The sequence below is a fragment of the Anas platyrhynchos genome, chromosome 28 (assembly GCF_047663525.1).
Source record: "Anas platyrhynchos isolate ZD024472 breed Pekin duck chromosome 28, IASCAAS_PekinDuck_T2T, whole genome shotgun sequence".
Classification (NCBI taxonomy): Eukaryota; Metazoa; Chordata; class Aves; order Anseriformes; family Anatidae; genus Anas; species Anas platyrhynchos.
In genome coordinates, this window is record NC_092614.1 from 1,890,350 (window position 1) to 1,910,106 (window position 19,757).

Below are 19,757 nucleotides of genomic sequence, written 5' to 3' on the forward strand. Positions count from 1 at the left end.
TGCTGGCCTGGGGTCTGGAGGGCATCTCAGACAACTCGCTTCACTTCGTCGTCGTAGGACGGTGCTGGGAGGATGGTTCGCTCTCATCCTTTCCCTGGAAATGCAAAACTGAGACCCTACTTACTGGCTCTTAGCGAGCAGAGATGTTTTTCCTAACCCAGAATCAGACTGTGAATCCCAAATTTTCCTCCTTATACTGGAAAATTACATTTTGCACACCTAGGCCTGGTCTTCACTGAAGATTTGCTGTCACTGCCACATGAAATTATCGTCTCCTCCCTCTGTGCAATTAGTGCTGCTGTGCTCCACCTCTGAGTCCGCGTTTCGCTGAGCAGAAGGCTGCCACCTTACCGTTACTGGGGCAGAAATCTGGTACCTTTCTGGGTGAAACAATTAACAAAAGTATAATAATCACTGATGGAGTATTTTTTGTGGCAGAGGGGGAAATGTGCATGTAGGTTTACAAGAAGGCAGCCTCTTTGGTGATTAACTGTTTATTATTTACTTTATTAAATACCAAATCCTACAAATGCCAACATGTTAATCTTCATGCTTAACATTTTGTTTTCATTTTAGAGGTTTAAAAAAAAGCTTAATTCCTGAAAGATCTTTGGGTTAGGAACGCCTAATAAGGGGAAGAGAAATTATTTCTCAACACCTCCTCCACTCACCCCGTCTGTCTCACATCTGTTTGATGAAAGCTTCCCGACTCTCCACAGACCCAAGTTCACACGAAATCAGATGCAAACGCTCTTCAGCGTTGCAGAGCATTCGAGTTCCCCCCACCTGTGTCAGGGAGCAGCAGGGGAAGAGGTGAGAGAGTCTCCCCGTGGGTTTGCTTATTGTTCTAGGGGTCTGTGTGCCGGTGGTGTTACAAAACCTCGTACGGAGAGGTGGAGAGGCTGCACCAACCCTCAGCAGCAGGCAGCCAGCAGGTACTAGCACGCAGCTTGCCATGGGGCATGGAGCCCACCATTATTCTTAAGAGAATAGCAAACCTGCTCTTTTCACTACTTAAAGTAAAAAAAATCATTTAAAAGGCTTTCTTTTTTCTTTACCAAAGCAGCCCTGGCGTGCTATTAGTGACGCATTTTGTGCAGAGGAAAAGGGCTCAACGTGCCTTCCGCCAGCACGTGCTGAAGATTGTCAGGTTTATTCTCAAGGTAACAAAACCACCCGATTTTTGTGACTTTGACTTCAAATTGGGGGGGCGTCAACAAAACGTAGGTCAGGTTTTCTGAGGAAAAAGACAGTCTGCTGCCTGCTCTGACCGACTTGGTGAACAATCAGGGTCTGAGGTGTAAAAAGGAAAAGAAAAAATAAGGCCCATCCTTTGGATGTTTTACAGCCTATAAATTGGGCTGCCAGGTTCTTCTTCACTCCTTTGTGATGAGGAAATTGTGGGAAAAGCTGAAGGGAAAAGCTGAAAATTGTGGGATCCTCTGTGGGTAGCTGGATGGGAACGTGGAGGCGTTTTCTGCCTCCTCGGAGTCAGCCCATCAGCTGAGGGTGAGCCTCTGCTACGGAAAACAGCGGCGTGCCACGGCTGGGCACAACAAAACCTGTCTCTTGCACCCAGTAGAGGGAAATGTCTTCTGTGCAGACTATAAAATCCTCTCCCAAAGGTAATGAAAAGCCCAGCACGACCGCCAAACTCGCAGCTCCCACTGAGTGCGAGGTAAGGGACGACCCAACCAGCTCCTGAGATGGACACGGGTGTGCTGCTCGCTGTCACCTACAAGTATTTTTTATTTTTTTTTCCCTTGAAAACGCCTTTCCCCTGAGCAGCTGTAAGTATTTTACAAATATTAGCAGACTTACAATTTGTGTGTGAGAAAGAAAATTACTCCCACCCCTCCTTTCTAGATGAGGAAACCCAAGGCATAACGATGTTTAACATAGATCCAGGGAAGGATTTTGGGAGCCCTAATTCCCTGTTCCCAGTTGTAACTAAAGCTTAATTCTGCAGCACTTGTAAAATGCAGATTCGGAGCAGTGCATCTATTTGAGGTTTTCTTCCACCACCCACAGGCCCTTTTGTAGCAATCTGCTCCCTGCTTGCTTTCAGAGCTATTAATTACGTTCAGCGTGCTGGTGGACCTGAGGTTGCAGTTGCATTTCCAGGACACAGCCCCTTGTTTATTTGCATAAAGTCTATTTTAACCTGTTTCAGGGATTATGCTTGTTATAAAAACTACTTGTTCATGAAAGCTGACTTTTTTACATTTTTGCTTATTTAGACACTATGAAGTATTTGCTTTACATATATATCATATACATTCTAATTATATATCTCCTACTTGTCTGCTCAGAAAAATAAGTAGAACTGGGACGGTAGAATTATGTGATCATGTTTAAATTCACTTGGAGCTGTATTGTGGTAGCATCGTTTCTCCCAAACCTGGGAAAGACTCCGGGAGAGGAGGGGATGATCAGGATGGGAGGGGATGATCAGGATGCGAGGGGCTTGGGAAGGTGAAAGGAAAGCAGAGGAGCAGCAAATATATTGCTCCTTTACCAATACTGTGATATGGTCATAGCCATTGAAAGGGGGGGTGCAAAAAAGGGTGACGTTTGCTTCTGAAGGACAAAGTTGCTTAGGAAATGATGCCTTTAGCTCTGGCTCTGCCCTTATCAAGGTGCAATACAGCTGGAAGCGGGGCTATCAAAGCCCCCACTGGAATTAATCTTTGGATATCCATAGCTAAGTGCAAGAGGGGCCTTTTCCTACGGCTCATAACCTCCTCTCAGGTACTTTGTCATGCTGACCTGTTCATACTTCTAACGGACCATAGTGATGGAGCCTACACCAGGAGGCAGGAATGAGCACGTGTGGAGTAATTTGGGACTCAGGCAGAGATCCAAACCCTTAGCTGCTGTCAGAAAGTCAAATGGAAAAAATAAATTTCATTGCTCAAATTGAAAAAGCCTGCTAAAATTCTAAATAAGCCGAGCAGATAAAATTAGAAGAAGATTATAGTCTTGATTCAAGCCTCAATTACGTTAGTTTTTTATCCTGGATCTGTCCTGGGAACACCTCCTGATAAGATGTGTTATTACTGAGCCAGCAAAGGATGGCTTTAAAAAAGATCTGTGCACACTTACAGTGGCCATTAAAAGCATGCAAGGTGAAAATAATCCCCACTGTGCTTAGAAGTTTGCATAACATGACCAGCAATCCTCTGCACGTTTTATTTTGAAAACAAAGCAGTCCAAAAAGGAAGATTTTTTTTTTTTTAATATTAAGACTGTATTCCATGCAGATTATCCATAGTAAATACATTGCATTAAAAGACAGTTAAAGTGCCTGTAGTCCCCCCAAACAGTCCGACTGTGCTGTAAATTCAAGTATGTGGAAAGTAGGCTTTTACTTAGTGGGAGAAAATTTTTTTGATCTGGGTCCTGCTCCCATCAATGCCAAAAACGTTTTGATGTGTTGATGCCCCAGCTCTAGTGGGAGCAGAAGCAGGACATGGCTTGGTGCCGAAGCCCCTGGTGTGTTTTCACAGCTGCTGAGCGGCCGAGGACCCCCCCGCGACGTCGCTTTCTGCCCGATGACAGCCTTGCCTGAGCTGCAAGGGACCATGTTTTGGGAAGACGAGCGGGGGGGCAGCAGCTGGTTGTGTTTGACAGCCCCAGCCCACGACAGCAATAAAACAGCTCCATGGACACGGGTACGTCACAGTCTGCTTCGAAGCTCCAGTGCTGGGAGCCCTGGAATCCAGAGGAAAGCCTCAGGACACGGCTGGAGAAGCCCCGTGAGTGAAAGGAAAACCAAAACCTTTTGATGGCGTAGTTGTCACCATCGTGTTCCTGCTTTGGCCCTTGGGACTAGCGAGATGAGCCGGCATCCTGAAATCGGAGCTGTGCAGGTAGGAGAGGGGTGGTGATCCGGGTGTGCTTGGCTTGGTGCTGCTCTCCTGTTTCCTTTGACAGCAGAGCAGCTCTTCGTGGTGATGAGGACATTTTATTCCTTTTTCTTCTAGGCATCAGCACCACTACAGTTGGGTTTTCTGGAATTTAATAGACCGCCTCTTCAACTACAAGGATGCGAGCATGGAAAAGGTGGAAGAGGTGGTTCCCAGCTCTTGTGCCCAGAGCCAGGCCTCATGAGAGGTAGGACACATTTATTTTATTTTTCCTTCCTCCTTGAGACACAAGTGCCTTGCTTTTCCAGGGCAGGCAGGGGGAGCTGAGCACTGCCCAGTTACGCAGCCTGGACTGGGGGATCCAGACTGGATCCAGCTTGGGGCACGAACCTCAACTGGGGATCAATGGGAGCTGCTAACCTGACACTACCCCCAACCACACTCCTCAGGAGAAGGTAGGACAAACATCTACTGAACAGCTACAGAAGAACCTGCTTTGTTTTGTTCCTTTGTGTCAAGGAAAAAAAAAAAAAAAAAAAAGGAAAAATAATAATAATAAAAAAAAGCCTTTCTGACTCCAGGCACTCCAAATTTGGCATCTGTCCTCTGTTATATTGTATGCATCTCAGCCATTTCTGTGCTAGGGCACTTGGATGTTGTTTTCCTCCACCTGAGGATCTGATCCTGTTTTGAATTCTTTTTAAGATTCTGGCCCTAGTAACGCAGCAGTGATTTATACAGCTCAATTCCTATATAAAGTCTGTTTTCTTGTCAATTTGCAGCGTTTCAGACGTGTTGGATGTTACCTAGCATTTCTGGGGGCTGTAGAAGAAGAGGAGTACCTAAAAATCTTGCTGTTATTGTGTATGCACGTCAAGAAAAAGAGGAAAAACAAAGCCATTTTTTGAAAAGATAGAAATCCAGAGAAAAGTCCTTGCCAGCTTATAACCGTTTCAAAGATCAGATCCAGGGCAAAAAAAAAAAAGACAGCATTCCTTTGAGTTCTTCAGGTAAACAGAGAAAAAAAGAAAAAAAAAAAAAAAACTACTTTCCAGTTGAAAGCTTTATTTGGGGATAAGGTTTATCTTCAAAATACATCTAAGGAGAGACTGTCTGGGTCATAACAGCTTGGCACAGCTCGGTCTGACTTACCCTGTCAGAGCGTTTCGGTGCCTTTACGCCATAATAAGATGCAGCAAAAGCCTCCCTAGTGGCTACATATGAGAAAGTATAATCTGGGGTCTAAATGCCACAAAGCATCCATATTTATCTTTAATGGCTATATAAATTCAGCAGATGAGAAGGAAGACATTAATTAGACAGACCCTGCCTTTGGCAGTAATCACCACCAGTGACAGCTGAACCAGCCAGTGGATAAAATATGCACCAAAGATGATATCAGAATAAATAACTGAGGATCAAGAGGGAAGAAAAAAAAAAAAAAAAAAAAAAAAGCCCATACAACCAACACCTGTTTTTGATGGGTGAAAAAAAAAAAAAAAAAAACAAAACTTTACCTGACACTGGACTTTGGACTCTGCCTTTTTTCATACCATCTGTCCTCAGCTTAGGGACCAGTCCTGCTCTGGCTGGGGGCTGTGGAAGTAGGATAAGCATTTCTGCAGACTGGTTTTGGATTTGATTGCACAGAAGGAGCAGAACAACCCTGAGAGGTCTGGTGCTGAAGCCCTTAGGTAGGGTCAGATTCTGGACTCACAGTATCGCTACCAATGCAGACCAGGGCCTATCACAGACGCAATAAAAAATAAAAAATAAAAAATCCACTGACTCGAGGCTCTGAATACTATGATGTTAACGAGGCATTTTCCAGATTTTCAGTGGATCAGGGCATGTAAGGCCGTTGTGTTTTCTTTAGGGGATGCTCCCATGAAGGAGGGTTTCCCTCGGGCTGTAGCCCATGGGGGAACGGGGCTTTTGCTCGGGCTCTGTCCCCATCCTCTGCCTTTAAAACCTACTCCACGCCTGCTGGCCTAGCAGCTGTGAGGCAAAGATGTGTCTTGAAGGAATCTAAGGTATTTTTTTTCACCCTCTGCGTCCTTTAGGGTAGAGGTTGTGGTGAGTAATTGAGGAAACTAATTGGATGCGAGAAAGTGCATCAGAGCCTGTGGCTCACAAACATCCTGACGGTGAATCCTCAGCGGGGTTTTTGCCCTTAAAATACATTGGGTTTCCCTTAATCCTGGAACAGGGGGAAGAAGCAGCAGTTACTGGGACGGGAGAGGAGGGCAGGGAATGGAAGCCAGGGAGGTGCGGGCTGAAGAGGAGACCAGGGGGCTTCTCAGCCCTGAAGCCAAAATTGAAATTAAACTTTAAAATTTTAAACTTTAAAATTTAAAAATTAAAAGAAGGCAAAGGAGAAAGGGAGCTGGGGGAGAGGGGATGGGACAGGGGTGAGCCCTGGCGAGCCAGCCTCACAGGCCTACAGCCGCCACCAGGCCTGTCCCAGCCTCACCTCCCTGTGTGCTGGCAGAGCCGGGGAGCAGCAAAAAGGGGAAAAATTGGGGGCTTTGCTGAGATGTGGCCCACATCCAGAGTCCCGGCGGAGGAGCAGAGAGCTCAGCCCCACACAGAGGGGCAAAAAACCCAACCAGGAGACAAAAACCCGAGCCAAGCTAAAAATTGGGCCGCGCTCTTTTCTACCGACACGTGAAAGGCCGTAGAGCCAGGCAGATCCCAAAATCCTGACACCACTTCAGGCTCCGCCATCCCGTGAGGAATCCCAGCAGCTCCCATCCCTGCATGGCCCCGGCTCCTTCCTCTCGTGCTCCACTCGGTGGCTTCCCTCTACTTCGCTCTTCCTTTTCCAGGCTTTGCGGTAATGGAGGACCCCAAAGGCGTGGGACGGGGCGGTGTGAGGCCGTGGGGGTGGGGGGAGGCAGCGCTCAGCACTGCTCTGCCTCCACGAAGCCCTCCTTCTCGTGGCCGGCCGCCTCCACCTCAGCGTACGTCGTGTGGCGGCCCTGGGTGCGGAACTTCATGGCCGGCCAGCGGTGAGGCCTCCGCTGTGGGCAGAGAGACACAAAAAAACGGAGCCGTCAGGAGCCACTGGTAACGGGTGGCTCAGCCCCAAAATAGTGCTGGCTTTGTGGAAGCTCAAATTTTTGTTAATGAAGGAAAAATATAATTTTGTGCTTTAAAGAGTGCGTTACGGTTGCGCTGAGTTCACCCAGCGGTAGGGTTGAGATGGGGAAGGGGGTGGAAGAGGGAATGTGGAGGAAAAGCTCGTTTCAGCCCCAGAACAAGGGGGCTGGGGCTGGCTCTGTGACCACACGTCCCCTCCGTGCCTCCCCCCTGCATGGGGACAGCGGCACTGCCCGGCCTCAGCTGGGGGCTGCGAGGAAAAAAAAGCACCAAACGCTGCCGGGGGCTCGGGTACTGAGCTTTTAGCAGCAGATGGAGGCTGTTGGACACCCCCCATCCTTCCGAGAATTAAATTTTTCCATTTAGAGCCTTACGCCGTAGGTGATGGCGTGACATCCATCAGCAAAATCTGAGAGTTTTAGTCAACAAAATCCAGCTGGGCAATCCTAGAGGCCGAGAGCTCCGGTAATTGAGCCCCCTCTGTGTACAACTGCTCCTGGAGGCAGGTGGAAACGTCTCACATTGTACGGGGAGAGAAGGCAAGGTGTGAAAGGGAGGGGATGAAAGAGTGCGAAATAAAGCACTGGGGGAGGGAGGGAGCCTAAGTTTGGAGCATCATCAGCTGGAAATTGGGAGATTGGCTCTGGCTGTAGGGGCACGGAAAGAAAATTGGACGTGAGATCTATCACAGATCCCCTCTCCTCGCTGCTCGTTGCCCTTCTCTGGAAGGGCAGCATTGGGGCTGATGGCAGAGGAAGAGAAAACGGGCTGGGGAAAGGTTCTCTGCTCACCTCGATGAAGAACAGGGCGGCGTTGGAGGTGGGGTGGCTGTTGATGTAAATCCCAGCCAGGATGATGGCTGCGATCAGCAACACGGCCAGGATGATGCCCACGATCGTACCGGTGTGAACCGGGGCGCCTGCAGCCTTGGCTGGGAGGCTGCTTCCCACCCCTGCAAAAAGAAACCAGGGTCTGGGACCGGGCTGAGACCTCAGGGAAAGGAAGGACAGAGAGGAAAAGCGAGGCACCGTGTGCCCTGTTCCCACCTGGAACGGAGTGGGAGCAGCTGAAGAGGAGCTCGGGGCCTTACCTTCGCTCCCTGCGTACTGGTTGAGCTTGGTGTCATCTGCAAGAAAGCAACAGCAAAAACATCAGGAGCCTTCCGACACATTCTCCATGCTTCCCACCCTTTTTTTATCCCTCTGTAACAGGGACGCTGCCAGCACACAGCTCTTGGCACAGCGTTTACACAGCAATTACACCTTTACCCGGTTTTCAGCCTCGGAGTATGGTGGAAGGGAAAGGCACCCCAAAAAAAAAGCACCGTGGTGTAAGCATGCGCCTTGTGGTTTATCTTCCTTCACAAAGGTGACACCAGGAGCACAAACATCTGAGGAAAACAGGCTTGGTATGTCTTTAACAGTCTATAGTAGCCTAAATTCGCTTGGTGTGCAAGGCAGGATAGTCAGGGATGACTTCGTGTTCAGACGACAGCATGTGCTGCCAGTACAGCCCCAATAAATCACGGGGACGTTGCCCTGTGGATGCCTTCCATGGGACTCCAAAATCCAATTCCTTTCTATTTTTTTTCCTTAATTCCATTTTTTTTCTTTAATCTCTCTCTGGAAGCACCAGGATGTCTCGCACAAGGCTTGGATGTGCTGCACAAACCTTTGGGTCTTGATGCTCCCCACTGCAGTGCCCTCGAGAGTCCAGAAGAAGCCAGATCCGTTACTGCTGGGCTCGGCTCAGCCATGGTGTGGCCACCAGTGGCCACGAGGCACGGCCACGAGGCAGGGCCACGAGGCACGGCCACGAGCATCCCCAGCACACATGGGGATGGCCTCGAGGGGTGGACCCACGCCTCTCCACTTGGCTTCTGCCTTCGCCGCGCTGCTCCAGCTAAAAGTTCGCTGCCCGGTGCAGCTGGCTGTTTGTCTCCTTCCAAGATTACAAATTAACTTCATGCTCGACTACGTCACAGAAAGCCTCTTGTTCTTTTTCCAAGAATTGGCGATGAGTTGGGAAATAATCTCCGCGGTGGTGTCGCGCTCCCCCTTCCCTTAATTGCTCCTTTCAAAGTCAGCCCCGTCAGCCAGGCGCTCCGCTCCCCCTGCCAGCTCCTTCCCATCGCTGAAGGACAATTACTAATGTTCCTTTCTATTTATTCTAATTAGCAGTTTGCGTTAGGGACTATTAAGCAGCGAAATTGAAGCGCTACCTGCCGCTAGGACCCGAGGAGCGAGCCCTGCGTTAATAGGATTAGCAAGCTTCAGAACAGGGGTGTCCCGGGGGGGGGAGGACGGGGGCTTTATTTGGAGCCTTCCTATGCTGGGACGTGAGCAGGGGGCAATCAGACATCACTGCTGTGCCACTGCCAGGCTGGCAGCTCTGCCAGCCCTGAGCGAGAACCAGGCACATCAAAAACGTGAGCCAGACCCCCCCCGTATGCAGCATTAACCCCCGTTATGGTGCTGGGACCCCAACCACCGGGGGCTCACGCTTTGGTCTGTCACCTCCTCAGACCTTGCCGGAGCACAAAAAGGCAGTGGCGCACCCGTAACGCTGCGTGGGGGCTGCCCCATCGCTTTCCCCATTGGGGTCTCGCCTCCTGGGCTGCTCCTTCCCCATCCCATCGCCACCAGCACCCACCTCTGCACTTCTGTCCCCCCCCTTGCTCGGACAAACGCCTCCTTAGGGGATTTGGGTGGATGTAGCCTGGCTCTACGAGGATGGAGGAACCCGGGGATGGGGTGTCCGTGCCATAGGGGTTCACCCCGTACCTTCCGTCGTGAGGCCATCAACGAAGAGCGAGGAGGTGGAGGTGGCCACGTCCTCCCCCGGCGGTGAGAGCGAGCTGCTGGGGGGGGCCGAGTAGTGGTCGTCCTCTGCCAAATCCTCGCAGCTCTTCTCGTCGGACTGAAAGGGAAACGGAGCGCCTGGGGGCCCTAGAAATCCTCCCCCATGAGGGTACCAGCGGTAAGGTCTGGGCTCCCCAGCCCTAAGGCTGGTTGGGCTTTGGATACCGGTGTGGGACAAGGGGACGTGGTGCGGGGTGTCAGAACTGGAGGGGAAGGGGCCGGAGAGCAGGAGGAAGAGTTTGGGGAGCGCTGAGTTAGGGGGTGGCAATGGCAAGGTCCCACGGTCTGACCTCCTCGCACCCCAGGACACGGGGAGCGGGCCGCTGACCTTCTTTTCCCTCGCTCAGCCCTCTCGGTAAACAGGGAACAAAGATGAGTTTTCAGCGGGGAGAAAAAAAAAAAAAAGAAAAAAAAAAAAGCAAACCAAAACAACAAAGCCCCAAAGCAGAAACAGATGTTTTGTTCGAGCTGATCTCGCTCTGAGACAAAGAAAGGAGCTCATCCAACGTGGAGGCAGTTGTGCTAACAAGGACGGAAAAATAAATAAATAAAAAAAAAATCCCAAGGATTAATTTCTTCACGCTTCAGAGGGAGCAAGAGTCCCACTGCAGAAGGCGAAGAAAAACGATCCCGGAGAGCTCCGGCTGCACCGGGCGTTATCCTGGGGGGGGGTCTCCGAGCACCCAGCACCAACCAGCAAGGCGAGGAGTGGTGCTGGTGTGACTGGGACACCTTTTGGCTGCCCCAGGGATGAGATGTCCCTACTGATACCCCAATGGGTAGGGAGGAGACATCCCCATTGATGCCCTGCTGGAACGGGAACGTCTATGACTCTCTTGGGATGCCCCAATTCCAGGATGGGACAAGTGGAGCTGAGAGCCTTACCTGCTGGCCACAGCCGTAGGACAGCCACTCCTCGCGGTGTCGGTCGAACCCACTGGAGCACCTGCGGCAAGAAATAGGGTTAAAGCCCCTGAGCTGCCCAGGAACCCCAAACGCCTCCCCGAGGGGCACCGTGTGCGGGTACAGGGCAACCAGGAGAGGAGGGGAAAGATGAGACACGCACGGATCCCCAAAGGCACAGGGTTTCCAATCCAGCTGTGCTGGAAGGACCCAAATGTTCCTCTGAACAGAGGTGGAAAATGGTCAGCGCTCCTTCTCCAAGGAAAACAGAGAAGCGGGGGAATAGGAAAAAAAATATATAGGCTGAGTTTGAGTTTCCATTCCCTGGACTCTGTGCCAGGGCAAGGTCAAGCTCTCCGTGATTTTATTTTATTTTATTTTTTTTCTTGACAACATCTGCACAGGAAAAGCACATTAACGAAATTATAACGGACACTGGGAAAACACCAGCTACAGAAACAGAGGAACTGAAGCAGCACGCTGACCTTTGGAAAGCCTCTGGGGACTCCCAAAACACGAAACGCGGGCTCGGCCCCTACAAGCAGCAATTTTCCCAACTACCAAGCAAGAAAAGAGGAGAAGCCACAAAGAGCTTCAGGTCCTGCCGAGTCGCTGAGCGCTTTTGTGGCTCCTGTGACAACTGGGGGCTCGGCACGAGCAAAAACACAAACTGGAGAGAGCTGAAAGGACGGCGGGGGGGTTAAAACACCGAGCTGGGCTCAGGCTGCGAGTCCAAACCCTAGAAGCCACCCTCCCAGCTTCCCTGGAAAGATCGCGTTGGCTCTGTGAAAGCAGCCCGGTTGGGAGCCAAGCCGATAGGAGCAGGCTTGCTCTAGCTCGCAGTTTCCAGCACACGTAAGCCCTCGCCAGCCGAGCTTTCCGTTTGTAACCCAAGCTCTCGGGGACCGAGCCGCCGCTGTGCGCCTCCAGCTGCAGCACGCGTGGGGCAAAGCAGCGAGGAGTCACCACGCCGGAGGTGAGGAGAGCAAATGCAAGCACCAGCAGCTTGGATTTGGGGAGATTAGGCTTGGGAACGCTGTCAGGATGAAACACGCAGAGCGACAAAGTGCTCAAATGCTGGGGTTTCAGCCCAAAGCACACCCAGACCCAGGGGGCATCCCGGGCGTGGGTTCGTGACCGGAGCCACCTCTGGTTTCAGGCATCCCTCAGAGGTGAGGGCACAGCTTCCTCCACCAGTGGGGCAACTGGCACTGAAAAACCATCGTCCCCTGGCTTCGGGGATGCTCCAGCCTGTGCCGAGTGATGGGGTCACCTCTGTGATGCCTGCAAACCGTCCCTGTCCCCCCCATCCCTGCCCGGTGCCTTGCAGGAATCACCAGCGAGCGCAGCCCGGGGCGAGATGAGGATGTGTGTTACTGGGTCCCCTCCCCTGCTGCCAGCTCTACATAACCGGGGCTGCAAAACCTCATTAAACGCCCTCCTGCTGGAGCTGAAGGAGAGCAGGGTACGGGATGGCTGCAGCGCTGGGACTGCGGCACACCGGCGTCCCCCAGTACAGCCAGTGTTCCCAGTACAGCCAGTGTTCCCAGTACAGCCAGCATCCCCGTCCTCAATGTCCGTGATCCCCTGCTCTCCTTGCACGCCCCAGCCTGACCCAGGGCCGGTTTTCCCCATCTCACATCTCCCCGACAAAAACCTTGGCCTTATTTCTCGCCCCAACTTGTTCAGCTTCGGCACCGAAGCGCTGGGACCAGGACCCCCCGCCCCAGGAAGCGTCACCCCCGAGCTGCCTGCAACCCGAGATCAGGCTGGCTGTGAGACAGCGAGAGCAGCGCTCCAATAAAAAAAAAAAAAAAAAAGAAAAACACTTAAAAAAAAAATAAAAAAAAGCCAGCAGCAGCAATAGAGGCATGGCAGGAGGTGAGCCCCAGAGTGACGCTCGCTCCCCCAGCTACACCAAGCGTCAGCGAGAGGAGAGGTGGGCAGGGACTCGTCCACGCTACCTCTGCAGGACGTGGCACCAGCTGCAGTTGAAGGTCAGCTCCGAGGTGACGCACATTTCACAGCTCTGATGCTGGAGACAAGCTGCAGAGGAGAGAGGGGAGGTGAAGCAGCAAAGCGCCGGGCGGCACCTGCCCAGGGCGCTTGGTTTTTGGAGAGCAAATCTTGGAGGCAGAAAACCAGTGGTTCCCATCCCAAAAGGCAGCAGCGCCCCTTTCCCACGGGGATCCCTGCCCCTGCCTCCCTTCTGACCTCAATAAGGTGAAAAATTAACACCCTCCCATCAAAAAAAAACCTTGAGGCCAGCTCTGCTAACCCCGCGGCTCCTCTGGAGACATTGCTCTCATCTGCCCTGGCTGCCAGGGGGAGCAAAATCGTGAGCCTTAAGGAAACAAAAATAAATGTGCAGAATGCTTATTTATGATCTGCTCTGCGGGAGCCCTGCCTGCTGTTCAAGCTGCCATAAAATACCCTGGGGGGGCTGTCTGAGCGCGCAGCCTCGGTGTCCTCCTGACGGATTTACTCCCCGCTCCGTATTTACAGACCGCATGACGACTTTCCCTCGTGGATCCTCGCCTTTCAACGCTAAAAATGGGTCTGCTTAGCGGGATGCTCAGCAGATTTCATCGAAATATTGACTGTGGGGGCGTGGAAACTGCCTGGTGGCCAGGCTGGAGGGGAAGCAGCGTCTAGCAGAAGTGCCCGCAGCACGCGGGGCAGAGAGCAGGGACGTCAGCGGCCAGGCAGGTGGAAGGAGCCACCGCTGCTCCCTGATCTCCTTTTGATTTTTTGCTCTTTTTTTTTTCTGCAAGGAGCACATTTGCAGCGCATCCTCCAGCCCTGCCGCCTCCTACAAGCAGCACAACCGCAGCCACGTGCCCAGGACCAGCGCAGGACGGAGATGCCGGGACGATGCCAGCGGGATGGGATGCCCTTGAGGTGGGAAAACAAGGAGGGTTCCCCCCCCCTTTCCCCCCCCGACTTACTGGGCAGCGGGGTGAACTCCACGGCCGACATGCTGGTGATCCTGCTGGTGTCCAGCTCCACGCGGTGGTACTCGTAGATGGTCCGGCGGCGGGACTCTGAAAGGCAGCAGGAGGCTGGGCACGAGGCTGGGCACAGCCCCACGGCACGGCCCCACGGCCCCCTCTCCCTGCCCAAAAAATGCCCAAGTGGAGGAGCTGCAGCCCTGCATCGTCCCAAAGGGGCGCATTGCTCGGCCGTGACACCCACCAGCCTCTCCCTCACTCCTTGCCCCCTTCCTCCTCTTTCCCCCCTCTCCCGGGAGCCAGAGGGGTCCCTCCTGGGCTCAGGGTGCCTTGGCCACAGTGCCAGGGACCCCCAGGGACCCCCAGCACCCCAAGAGGGGTCCCAACAGCCGCCTGCCCCTGTCGTGCACCCCCAAGACTCACCGGGCACCTCGGGAGATGGGTTGAGGATCATGAAGGCGTCGGACAGCCCGGCTTTCACAGGGTGCTGCGTGGCGCTGATCTGTAGGACCGGCACCGGGATCTGCAGGGGGGAGAGGGCTCGATGGAGCCCGGCCCTGCTCCAGGATGGGGCCTCTCCACGGAGCCCCCCAGCACCTCGGTGGCTTTGGGAACATCCAGGCTCAGTGCACCGATGGTTCCCAGACCTGTGGGATCCCCACGGGGCCCTGCAGCTGCCCCCAGAGCCGTGCCCCCCCTGCCTCTCACCTCCTTGTACCCGAAAACGATCCTCCCGGTGCTGTGCAGGGCGGCCTGGAAGGTGAAGCTGCCCATGTCCTCCTTGCCCTGCAGGTACACCTTGTCCCACTGCACCACGAACACCGTCCCTGGGGGCAGAGCAGAGCAGCTCACCCTCTTACCTCTCCCCACCCCGTGCACCCCTACAAACCCCTTTATCATCGTGTCCCTGCCAAGCTCCCCAACCCCTCATCCCCCATCCCCAGCACCTCGCCCTGCCCCAACCACCCCTACCCAAACCCACCAGGCACACCCCCAGGTACCAAACATCCCCCGCTGCTCCATCCCCCTTCCCCACCCATCTCCATCCCTTTTTTTTTGGGTCGGAGAGCTGCGTTTTGCCCCGTTTGGTGTCGGGGTGAGCGCTCACCGTTGTCCAGGTACTGGACGGTGGAGTTGCGGGAGTAGCTGGGGTTGAAGTTGGCCATGAGGGGCGCCACGTACTGCGTGGCCGTGAGCATGCGGTGGATGACGTCCCCCATGAAGATAAATCCTGGGGGGAGGAAGAGGAGAGGGAATTGAATCACGAGGCCGTGGCTCGCATGGGGGCTGCGTCCAGCCCATGGGGACACCGAGCCCCCCCCCCCGGCTCACCTCCCGTGGCGATCGTCACCTGCCGCAGGAGGTGGCCGTAGAAGGGGAAGTCGAAGGAGAGGACGATCCTCTGGGGAGGAAAAAGGGGGGGTGAGAACAGCAGTAAGGTGGTGGAAAACCTCGGGGTGCAGGCACCGGGATGGCTCCGTGCCCATCGGTGCCAGCTCTGCCCTGCCTCGGAGCAAGCGCCCGGGGCCGGTGCACGGAGTGATGGGAGCGGGATGGGAGCGGGTACCCAGCACCCACAGCTCGTCCCCTGTCCCCTTCTGCCCCCCCAGGGCTCTGGGGAAGCCCAAACACTTCCCACGCTTTGCTCTCCACCAGGAGAAGCGGAGGAGCTGCTGCCACCCCCCCGTGGGGCGAGCTGCCCCCCACCCCCGGGGGGAAATCCCTGCTGGGAGAGGGGACCCCAGGGACAGCCTGGGTCCCGTGGGGCTCACCGAGGCTTGCCGGTGTGTGTTGGAGAGGATCCCGTGGATCTTCACGTGGCTCCTGTTGGCCGCTGCCATGTCGACCCAGAGCCCCCGCAGGCGCGCGTCCCCCGGGCCGTAGGTGCGGGACACGTAGTAGCTGTGGTTGTCCTCCTGCAGCGGGGCGGGGGGGGCACAGAGGATGGACAGGGTTTGGGGAAGCATCCTCATTTTCCTGCAATTTCCCTGCTCCAGCTGAAGTCAGGGAGAGCTGCTGCCCTCCTCTCCCTCCCGCAGGTCCTGGTTCCAGGGGGAGCTTCCCCAGCTCATCCCTTACAGCAAGCCAAAATTTTAGCCCCCATCTCTCCCCCAAAAGGACCCTGGGGGGCCCCTTTGGCACTGATGGGAAACTGAGGCACGGAGGAGCTGTGCCGGCACCGCCTCATCCCAGCACACGGCCCCATGCGAAGGCTCCGGGGACCCCAGGACACGGGAACAGCCGGGTGCTGGGTGTCCAGCCCCAAAATCCCCATGCCGAGCCTCGCCACCCCCGCGCCTGCCCAATGTGTTCCCAATAAACCAGAGAGGGGGGGGGAAAGGAGCCAGGAGGGGAGCGCGGAGGAGCTGGCTGCCGAGCCCCTGAGCTCATCGCTGACTCACTGGGATGTCCTCGCCTGTTGTCACCTCGCTTCGCTTACGGGACCGGGAGAGGTTTGGGGACACAAACAAGGAGCAGCACAGCACCGCACGGCTCCGGCGCCCCGAACCCAAAGCGTTTTTGGGGGCAAGAGGCTCTCCAAAAGGGCACGGAGAGAGGCAGGGACTGGCAGCGGAGCAGTGTCCCTGGCCTGGCACACGGCCCTGCTCTTGGGGTGGGGGCTGCTCACCCCCTGAGAGCGCCAAGCCCCAAAAAATCGCTGCCTTCCCCTCACCGGCACCCACAAACGCAGCCGCGCCCTCCCTGTGGCTTCCCGGCGCCCTTCGGTGCCGTGCTGCGGTCGGGCTGCTCGGGCTGGGATTTTAAAAACGCTTCCACGTCGGGGATGTTCCTGGCTCCTGGCCCCTCTCCGGCCCCAGCCCTGGTCAACGAGCGAGGCCGGAAGGGAGCTGGAGCCAGCCCGGGGCCCCCCAGCCCCGCAGCCGCGCTCCCTGCGCCCCCCTCGCCCTGCGCCCCCCTCGCCCATCGCTTCTCTCCTCCTCACAGCCCCTCGGGTCCCTTCCTCGCTCTCTTTCCACCTCCTCCGCTGCCCCCCATCCTCTCCCCAGTCCCGCTGGGGTTTGTGGTGCCCCCCCTGGAGCTCCCCGGGGGTCCCTTTGCCAGCGGCTCCATTTCCCTCCTCCACCACCTCCTCCATCAACTAATCCCACCGAATCCACAGGTCACCAGAGCGGGGTCCTCACCCCACGGAAAGCATCCCGCTCCGAGCCTGGGGGCCCCCACGTCTCCCCCCCCAGCCCTGTGCAGCCCCTCGCCCCCAGCAGCCCCCCCGCTGCAACGTGGCACCGCGGCGAGCCGAGCTTCCCCAAGCTGCCCAGCCCAGGGCTGGCCCTTGGGTGCCCCCGGGGACCTGGCAGGGCTGGGAGCAGCCCCCCCAAGGCACGGCCGCCTCCCCAGCAGGCTGTAATTACCCCCCCCACGTGCTGCCAGGATCCAGCCCCATGCGTTAAATCAGGGCCAGCATCTCCGCCAGCTCCCTGCCCAGCCTGGAAATAGCTCGGGGCAGTGGTGGAGGGGCCGGATCCTTCCTTGGCGCTGGATCCTGCTTTGGGGGGGGGTTTGGGGGGGCAGCATCAGGCCCCCAACTCACCACGATCCGCGTCTCGTTGGCTGGCAGCGTGTCGATGGCCAGGCTGCGCCCCACCAGGTCCTGGCTGATCTGGGTCCCCTCCGGCCCCGCCGAGGGCTCCCCAGCTCCGAGCCGCCCTTCACCCGCCGCGGGGCTCCCGGGGGGGCGTCCTGGGAAGGGAGGGGGGCACAAGGAGGGTGTCAGCGTGGGGTCAGGCTGGCAGCAGCCCTGTCCCCCAGCAGGGCAGCCGCTGCTCGGTGTCACGAGCCCGGGGGTCCCATGAGCAGCACGGGGATGGGGGCGCAGGGAAGGGGCACCACGGGGCGCGGGGACAGGGACAGGGGGGCACGGGCAGGGAAGGACAAGGCCGGGGGGGGCAAAAAGAGGCAAAACACCTCCAGAGCTGGCCCCTGCCCTGTGCACGAGGAGGGGGCACCAAGCCCTGGGGACAGCAGGGACAGGGCTCTGTCCTTGTCCAAGCAGGGGGGGCTGAGCCGGCCACGGGTCCCCAACTCCCCGCTGCCCTGGGGGCTCCAGGTGCCCACCCCTGCAGCCCCTTCCCCAAATCCCTGCCCCGGGAGGCTGCCAAGGGTAGAACACGGTGGGGGGGGGGGGGGGATGAGGAAGCTGTTTGGGACCAGCTCTGGAGGCTCACGAGGTTTCCTGGCAGCTCGGCACAGCGTGGGCAGCGCCGGCGGCACGCGCTCGCCCACGGCGCGGGGACACACGGCAGGGACAGAGCCGGGACGCGTGGGGGGGGCAAATCCACCCGTGGGGGGCCAAAATCACCCGTGGGGGACCAGAACCACCCGTGGGGCCAGGAGCTGCTGCCCTGGGGGGCAACTCAGGGCTGCCGGGGGCTCCTTGCTGCCTCAACGAGCTCTCAGTGCGCCCCCCCCGAGCCACCACGCAGGACCCGTCCCCAACCCCTCCGGGTGGGGAAACTGAGGCAGGGGGGCGCAGGGCGGACCCGGCTGGGAGGGGGTCTCCAGGGGTCGGGGGCGCGCTCGCCAGCCCCTTCCCCACGGGTTGAGGGGGGGGGAGCCCCACGGCTCCAGCAAGGCGTCGCGGTGGGGGCACCACGGGAACGGCGAGGGGGGTGCGAGGACGGACACGCGTGGACTCCCACGGCAGGCAGGGGGCTGCGGCACCGGGGCGCGGCGCCCCCCTCCCCGCTACCCACGGCCACGCGGGACCCCGGGCACGGAGCTCAGCCCCGACCCCCCCCACACACACGGTGCTCGTCCCCCCCCCCGCGTCCGGCTCCTACCTGCGCCCCGCGGGCCCGGCAGCAAGCAGAGCAGGATGAGGCCCCCCCAGCGCATCGCGGCCCCGGCTGTGCTGGGGGCTCAGCGCCCCGCCATGGGTCGCCGGTACCCGTGTCCCGCCCCCCCCCCCAACCCCGAGCCGCCGCCACCGGAGCCGGAGCCGGGAACCGGAGCCCGGGCAGGGGCCGGGGGTGGAGCCGGGGGTGGGGCTGGGGGTGGGCAGGGGGCCGGAGGCAGCGCCCGGCCCCTGGGGATGGAGCCGGGGGTGCCCCGGGAGGGGGTCCGGAGCCTCTGCCCCGCCCGGGGCTCCCGCAGCCGTCGGGGGGTCGGGGGGAGCATCGCGGGCGGGAGGGGAGAGGGGCTGCCCCCCCTGCACCCCAAAACATACAGGGGGGGCACAGAGCCTGCACCCCGAGCGAGCACCCCAAAGCGTGTGCGCGCCCCAAACCATGTGCGCGCCCCCAACAACGCACCCCAAACCGTGCGTGCACCCCAAAGTGTGCACCCCAAACCATACGTGCACCCCAAACTATGCGCACACCCCAAACCATGTGCACACCCCAAACAACGCACCCCACACCATGTGTGCACCCCAAACCGTGCACCCCAAACCATGTGCACGCCCTAAACTGTTCCTGCACCCCAAACCATGCACCCCAAATTGCGTGCACACCCCAAACCACGCACCCCACACCGTGTGTGCACCCCAAACCGTGTTTGCACCCCCAAAACTATGCACACACCCCACACCATGTGCACACCCCAAACTGTTCCTGCACCCCAAACCACACGTGCACCCCACACCATGCGCACACAGAGTGGTCTCGGGGCACAGCCCTGCGCCCCCAGCCCCACTGTTATGGCACAGACGGGCGTGGGTGATGGGTGGCACCAGGCACGGCTTCCTCCCCCCCCCCCCCCAATTAAATAATCAGCCGAGCAGACGCCGCCCGTCCCGGTTTTTCTCCGGGGTCTGGGGGGGGTGGACACCAGCCCTGCAGGGTGGCACCGAGCCCACGAGTGTCACCACCCCATCCCCACTGCAGGCAGCCCGGGGGCAGAGGCCTGGTGCTGAGTCCCCCCCCCCTTGCTCATCTTCTCGCCCCCTCCCCAACCTCTCCCAGCCCCAGGGGGGGTCCACGGCCCCCCAAAAGCTGCGCGTGGGGCGCGCACGGCCCGGCACGCGTCCAGCTGCCATCTAGTGACAAGCAGCAAGAGGACAACGAGCGCAGCGAGCGCAGCTGCTGTTGGGGGGGGGGGGCGCAGGTGTCCCC

General features: G+C 57.2%; 1 protein-coding gene and 1 long non-coding RNA gene across 3 annotated transcripts; one reads left to right on the plus strand and one right to left on the minus strand.

Moving 5' to 3' along the window:
* The first annotated feature begins 1,173 nt into the window (after positions 1–1,173).
* LOC139999715 (uncharacterized) lies at positions 1,174–5,380 on the plus strand. Of its 2 annotated transcripts, none has more exons than XR_011805218.1 (3): positions 1,174–4,074; positions 4,178–4,324; positions 4,652–5,380. It is a non-coding gene; the product is annotated as an uncharacterized lncRNA (long non-coding RNA). The 2 variants fall into 2 exon arrangements; XR_011805219.1 differs by lacking the exon at positions 4,652–5,380 and having other exon boundaries at positions 1,174–3,872; positions 3,987–4,074; positions 4,178–4,312.
* PLXDC1 (plexin domain containing 1) lies at positions 4,166–18,673 on the minus strand. The gene is made up of 14 exons (XM_072029024.1): positions 18,486–18,673; positions 17,237–17,385; positions 15,459–15,602; positions 15,019–15,088; positions 14,795–14,917; positions 14,395–14,513; positions 14,110–14,209; positions 13,684–13,779; positions 12,700–12,781; positions 10,718–10,778; positions 9,755–9,890; positions 8,062–8,097; positions 7,763–7,923; positions 4,166–6,892 (listed from the first exon to the last, which is right to left on the minus strand). Exons 1-14 carry the CDS (start codon positions 18,538–18,540, stop codon positions 6,773–6,775), a joined length of 1,452 nt encoding a protein of 483 aa, XP_071885125.1. The 5' UTR covers positions 18,541–18,673; the 3' UTR covers positions 4,166–6,772.
* Positions 18,674–19,757: the final 1,084 nt, after the last annotated feature.

Coding starts and splice junctions, on each gene's coding strand:
- PLXDC1 (XM_072029024.1), bottom strand. CDS start 18,540: ATGCGCTGGGGGGGCCTCATCCTGCTCTGCTTGCTGCCGGGCCCGCGG. Junction 15,603..17,236: donor CCAACGAGACGCGGATCGTG/GTGAGTTGGGGG, acceptor GCCCCGCTGCAG/GAGGACAACCACAGCTACTA. Junction 15,089..15,458: donor ACACACACCGGCAAGCCTCG/GTGAGCCCCACG, acceptor TTTCCTCCCCAG/AGGATCGTCCTCTCCTTCGA.